The sequence below is a fragment of the Cervus elaphus genome, chromosome 7 (genome assembly GCF_910594005.1).
Source record: "Cervus elaphus chromosome 7, mCerEla1.1, whole genome shotgun sequence".
NCBI classification, from domain to species: Eukaryota; Metazoa; Chordata; class Mammalia; order Artiodactyla; family Cervidae; genus Cervus; species Cervus elaphus.
The window spans coordinates 5,410,680-5,417,479 of record NC_057821.1 but is presented as its reverse complement, the minus strand read 5'-3'; the positions used below and the strand labels follow the sequence as shown (position 1 = coordinate 5,417,479).

The 6,800-nt window shown below is 40.4% G+C and overlaps 1 protein-coding gene and 1 non-coding gene across 2 annotated transcripts; both read right to left on the bottom strand.

Annotated features, from left to right (window-relative positions):
* Window positions 1–1,183: 1,183 nt before the first annotated feature.
* Window positions 1,184–1,720, bottom strand: LOC122696893 (60S ribosomal protein L10-like). Its single transcript, XM_043907042.1, has one exon. The coding sequence runs from the start codon at window positions 1,646–1,648 to the stop codon at window positions 1,238–1,240; it is 411 nt and encodes a 136-aa protein (XP_043762977.1). The 5' UTR covers window positions 1,649–1,720; the 3' UTR covers window positions 1,184–1,237.
* On the bottom strand, window positions 1,599–1,733 carry LOC122697906. The gene has a single exon (XR_006342235.1). It is a non-coding gene; the product is annotated as a small nucleolar RNA SNORA70 (small nucleolar RNA).
* Window positions 1,734–6,800: the final 5,067 nt, after the last annotated feature.

Below are 6,800 nucleotides of genomic sequence, written 5' to 3'. Positions count from 1 at the left end.
TGGCTCGTATGCCTTGCTGTATTTGCATCTGCACAGTTCAGTGTTAGGTTCCTTTCCTGGAATTATCCTTCACTGTGTTCATAAGGACTTCTCATAGTCTGCTTGGAGACTGATCTAATTAAGTATGGCACCTAAAAAAGGCAACACCTCTCCAACGAAGGGCATATGACTTTTAACTGGATTAGGAAGACTTGAAGCCCACCAAAACTTGGAATTTGCTATTGCAATGGCATCACATGAGGTGAATTCACCGAATTAACATCTGGGTATGGTTATTTTGTTTTCATCTGGAATATTCATTTTTAAAGTTTGGCCCATGCTTCCCACTTATTTTTCAGAAGGTATATAAGATTCCAAATACTTGAAGCAACCCATGGTGGGCTCCAGCCTGTCTCAGTCTTTGGAAAGGAAATACAACAGAAACTTCTATGGGCTAAGTCACACCTGAAGAATTTGAGCAAATGGCAGTCTGAAGGGAGATCCGATTGATACTAATTACTTAGCAAGGACATTCTTTATATAAACCACAAAAATAACCTTTAATCCAGTTCCAGGAATTCTTGTATATTTCTGTATAATGTTGTCTAACAAGCCATGATTTGTGTGAGGGCTGTTGCCATGATGACGTAAGAAAGCAGTGTTCATGAGAAAGAACAGCCATTCTCAAAGAGCATTTCACAGAAAGCTGATAGGAAATTAATATGGGAAAAACAACTTTTAAAAGTTCTTGCAGTCAAAAAGTTTGGCAAATACCAGGTGAAATTGAAGGTAAGTGTGTTTTTCTACTAATGATATTTTAGAATGTTCAGTGATCTATTGTGTATTGTTCCTCTCCAAACTTATTTGAAGATCACCCTTTTCTCTGACATCCATCTTTTCCTTGATATGTGTCCTCATGTTTTAGATCCAGTCACCAACCACTCAGACATTCATCTTTCTCATTTTAAAAATGGAGTAACACTGTATATCATGAGGTTAATATGTTGTTGTTGTTCAGTTGCTAAGTCGTGTCTGACTCCCTGCAACCTCATAAACTGCAGCAAAAATTAAGTTTATAAATATACATAATTGCCTTATAAATGATCAAGTATAATACAAATCGCTGCGTTGTTAGGCATGGGCGTAACTCTGGTGGTAAAGGTTAAAATATTTCTCTTCACTTCTTTTTTTTTTTTTTTTTTGGACAGGAAATAGCATTTATTGGTGAGCGTGATTAAGGAGGGAACATGGCTGATGCTCATGAGTGCAGGGCCCGCCATTTGTCCAGGGGACCACGATTAGGGATGTATTTGACCCCACAGCCGTCCGGGATGAGTCGCTTTTCTGCCACCATGTTCTCAAATTCATCCGCACTGAACTTGGTAAATCCCCACTTCTTGGAGATGTGGATCTTCTGACAGCCAGGGAACTTGAACTTGGCCTGGAGGAGGGCTTCAATCACATGCTCCTTGTTCTGCAGCTTGGTGTGGATGGACATTATGACCTGGCCAATGTGGACCCTGGCCACTGTGCCCTGGGGCTTTCCAAAGGCACCGCGCATACCTGTCTGGAGTCTAGATTGAGAAACAGCAGGCCAGTCATGAATGGCCACTAGCAAGAGTTGTCTCCAAGGTCCCTTAGGGCTACCTGTACAGGCAACAGGTTGCATACACTACCAAGGAGGCTGCTGTCTGCAGCCATTGCACACTGGGCCCCCATGGGGAAAAGAGCACAGTCGGCTTAATTGACTGCAAATCTCTTCACTTCTTTTGCTCTTTTTATAACTGTCTACAACCCTTCACAGCTTAAAAGCATGAAAATGTTGCTTTTCTGAACAACCTCATCTCTGATTGTGCTACTTGGACCTCTGTTTCCCATGGTTCTATTCACAGGTTCATCACTGCAGCTCTCCTTCCAAATGCTAGTGCATATGTGCACACAGCATTTTCCAAAATGTGAACTTTGGGGGAAACTCAGAACTAAACAATGTTCAACAGGTGTGAGATGTTTCATTTCAGCAGGATGTCCCAGAGCCTTCATTATGTTTAACACTGTGAGTCTCCAAGAGGAAACTCCAACTTGCAGTATGTTTTCTAAATTTATCTTACAATGGAGCCCCTCTTATCCTGGAGATCCCAGTGATCTACAGAACGCACTTTTGGAAATGCTACTTTAGGCTTGGTGGACATGAAATGGCTTCTCTGCTGGGAAAGGAGTGTCTCAGGGACTGTATCGTTAATAATCTCACATTGTCCTTTGAGAGTCTAAGAAATGGCACTCCGTGCTACAATGCAGCAAAGCTTGCACCTGGACACACCTCTCCTTGAGATACAAAATACAGAGAAATTATATACAACTGAAAATAACTCTGTGTGTATGCTGCTGGGGCAAATTCTGGACCAAAAGATAAAAAAAGACCAAAAAGAAAAAAATCCCTGATTTCCATTCCTGAAGAGCCACGAGCCATGGGTGTCAGGAGCAGAAGCATGCACTCAACACCACAGAGTGAAGGCGGACAAACACCTAAGCCATCCCTCCAGCCTGACCCCCGGACATACCCCTACCCTTTCCTCATATAAGGAATGAGCTCACACCCTCTCCAGAAGAAAGCAAGGGGGGTTCCTTGTTTTCATTTTCTCCTGCAGCCAGCAGAGGAACCCTAATAGAGCCTTGCCTGAATTTCTTGTCTGGTCTCTAGTCAATTTCTATTGATTGGGGAGGGCCGAGAAACCCTGGTTGGTATCACTTTGATATTGATCTGGAGTTTAAGTGGGCTATGACTCTTAATGGGAGCTAAATGTGCCTCATGTACCCAAGTAATTATATTACCATCAAAGCATTTTGACAATGTCACAGCTAAAAATCTTTCATAGACAGCAAAATCTGAATAACCTAAATTTCCCAGTGTACAAAATGCCTGACTATATTGAGTTTTCTGGCTAATTCAGGTTACTTTAGGTGTTAGAAAAAAGCGGGGGGTAGGGAGCCTTCCCTCATAGTTCAGCTGGTAAAGAATCTGCGTGTAGCGCAGGAGACCCCTGTTTCAATTCCTGGGTTGGGAAGATCCCCTGGAGAAGGGAAAGGCTACACACTCCAGTATTCTGGCCTGGAGAATTCCATGAACTGTATAGTCCATGGGGTCGCAAAGGGTCGGACACAACTGAGCAACTTTCACTTTACTTTATTCAGTGATAATTATGCAGTCCTACAAAAGTAGAGGGTTCTAAAAAAAAAAAAAAAAAAAAAGTAGAGGGTTCTGGAGGTTTGTTTTGACTCTCCTGATGCCTGACTGAGCCAGGAAAGTTTTTTTAAAAACCAACGAAATCTTGTTTTTTGGACATTTGTGTTGCATTATTTCATTCTTTTTATGGCTATTATCCCACTGGATATGTGTACCATATCTTCTTTATCCATTCCTCTGTCAAAGGACATTTAGGTTTCTTCCATGTCTTGGTTAATGTTAACAGTGCTACAGTGAACACTGGGGTGCATGCATCCTTTTGGATCACATTTCTTTCTCCAGAATATGTCCAGAAGTGGGATTGTAGGATCATGTGGTAGCTCTATGTTCGGTTTTTTAAGGAAACTACACTGTTCTCCATAATGGTCGTACCAATTTACATTCCCACCAACAGTGTAGGAGGGTTCCCTTCTCTCCACATGCTTTCCAGCATTTATTGTTTGTGGGTTTTTTTGATGATAGTCATTTTTACTGGTGTGAGATGATATCTCATTGTATTTTTGATTTGCATTTCTCTAATAATTAGTGATGTTGAATATTTGCTCATGTGCTTCTTGGACATCTGTATGTCTTCTCTGGAAAACGCCTATTTAGGTCTTCTGTCTTTTTTGGATTGAATTGTTTGCTTTGATGATATTGAGCTGCATGGGCTGTTTGTAAATTTTGGAGACTAATTCCTTGAAGGCCACATCATTTCAAATATTTTCTCTTAATCTGAGGGTTGTCTTTTCATTTTGTTTATGGTTTCCTTTGCTGCGCAAAAGGTTTTTAATTTAGTTAGGTCCCATTTGTTTATTTTTGTTTTTATTTCCATTACTTCTAGGAGACCGATTTAAAAAAAAAATATTCCTGCAATTTTTGTCAGAGAGTGTTTTGCCTATGTTTTCCTCTAAGAGTTTTAGAGGGTCCAGTCTAACATTTAGGTCTTTAATCCATTTTGAACTTATTTTTGTGCATGGAATTAAAAATATTCTAATTTCATTTTTTCACATGTAGCTGTCCTGTTCTCCCGGCACTGTCTCCTCACCGGTGTATAGATAGTCCTTGGACAGAAGGCTAACCTCACCCTCTCCCACTCCACCCCAAGCCCCAGGCCACACACAACTGGATCAGGGTGAACAGCTTGTTGGGGCAGTCTGAGCAAGGGTCAGAAAAGAATTTTCAGATATGGAGTGTTTCAGAAGGGAGTGAGTTTATTAAGAACAAAGAGCAGAGATAATTGGGCGCTGCCAGTGCAGTGGGCTGACCTTCTGACAGACCACGGGGAGGCAACAGTTTTCTCGGGTTAGTAGCCAACTTTTATAGCCTCAAGACAAAGAAAATTTCTGCTAGAAGGTTGGCCACTATAGGGTGTTTACTGGAGCGGGCATCTTTGCCTAACTGGGAGTCAGGAGGCTTGTTAACGAAGATCAGGGCAGGTAGTTTGGCAACGGTTGCAAAGGGGCTCAGTCAGCTTCAGAGGTGGCCTTGGTTTGGGATCCACAGCTGTGGCCTTGGTGTAAGGCCACACACCTGTGGCCTGGGGGCAGGGCTCAACACAGCTCACACGATCCTGTCCGATCAGAATGTGAAAACGAAAGCTAAAACTCTGAGCCAGTTGGACAATGATGAGCAGCTGCTCTTAAAAGTAGTATTGGGGGAGGAGGGAGAGGAGGGAAGGGGGCTGGTCCTAGGCTAGAGTGCTCATATTTTGAAGACACTTTCAGACTGTAACTGTTACACTGTTGCAATTTATTCAAGACTGCTCCCATACATAATGGACAAATTAAGTCCTTTTTGAAGCATCTATTCCATCTAGATATTTAGAAGTGCCAGATGTATGTTAAATGTGTGTGGGGGGTGTTAATCACTCAGTCATGTCTGACTCTTTGTGACCCCCATGGACTGTAGCCCTCCAGGCTCATTTGTCCCTGGGATTCTCCAGGTAAGAATACTGGAGTGGGTTGCCATTCCCTTCTCCAGGGGATCTTCCTAACACAGGGATTGAACCCATATCTCCTGCATTGCAGGCAATTGTTTACTGTCTGAGCCACTAGGGAAGCCCCAGTGTTATGTAGAGGTAGTAAAATATCACTTTGTGATTATCTTTTTGCTCAGATTCCTAGGAAGCACTGTCTCTGGGAAACTTAAATATTAAACCTCCTCTGTGAGCAGTGTATTGTTGCCTATACTTGTTCAGTGGTTTGGAGGAAGTGAGAAGGAAAGAATTGCAAAACATAATATGGACATACCTGGACAGTTTCAAACGAAACCACTTTTTTATGGTATGTGCATTTTGTTTTGCTAAGTATATAGTATATATAATGGACAAATGAGTCCTAATTTTGCAACATCTAGTCTCTAGATGTTAAAGAGGTTGCCACCGTATGACACAGTAGGTAGTAAAATTAGCACATTTTGTACACTTAGTGTTGGAATTCACAGGAAAGCTTGTTTTCTGTAAATGACTTTCGAATATGAATTTGTTCAACCACCTCTAAGTAATACACATGCCTGAACTTGTCCACTGGATTGGCGGTGGAGAGAAGGAAGTGAGAGAAGAAATGGTTGTATTTAAAAGATACCTCAGATTATAACCATTGTTACATGTGTGCAATTTTATTTAACAAAATGTGTACATAGTGTAAAAGTGGACAAATAAGTTATTAATATGAAATATCTAGTCTCTCTAGATATTTAGAAGTGCTTGACACATTTTAAAATGCTGTTAAATAACTTCTTATAAATAGCTGTTAAAAACTGATGGGAAATACTGTCTTCGGAAATGGAATTGTTAAGCCTCTTCTCTGAACAGTATACTCTGTGCTTTTTTATTGGGTTGAGGGAGGTGGGAGGGAAGATTGCAAAAGATACTTTGCCAGTGTGTACTAGATTTCAGCTTACCATTGCTCTATATGTTAAATGCATTTCACTTTACTGTATACATTAGGTATATACTAGACAAATTGGTCACAATTTTAAAATATCTAGTTTCTAGATTGAGGTTGCCAAGGTATGACAAAAGTAGGGTTAGTAATCTAACACATTTTGTACACTTTGTGTTAAAATTCACTGAAAAGCCATCTTCTGAAAAGGACCTTGGAAATGAAATTATAAATCACGTCTAGGTAATACATGTGCCTGTACCTGCCTACTTTTGGATGGATGGTGAAAAGGAAGAATTTGGAGAAATGAAGGGTTCTAGACTAGAATGTTCCTTGGTAGAAGACACTTTTGGATATAGCTATTGTTACATGTGTGTGGTTTATTCAACACTATTGTGTATATAGTGGACAAACTTAAGTCCTTATCTGAAACATCTAGTCTTTCTAGATGTTTAGAAGAGCACAAGTTATGTTAAAAGTAGAGGTAGTGAAATAACATATTTTGCATATATATATATATCCTTTTGTTAAAATTAAAATGAAATATTGTCTATTAGAAATGGAATGATTAAAATGATCAAAACATCTCTCTGAGCAGTACACATTATTTTATTTGTGCTGATTCAGGGGGGAAGAAGAAAGTGCAAGGGGGTTATACCAGTATGTTTCTAGTTAGGCAAGATTAACCATTGTCACATATGTGTCTGCATTTTGTT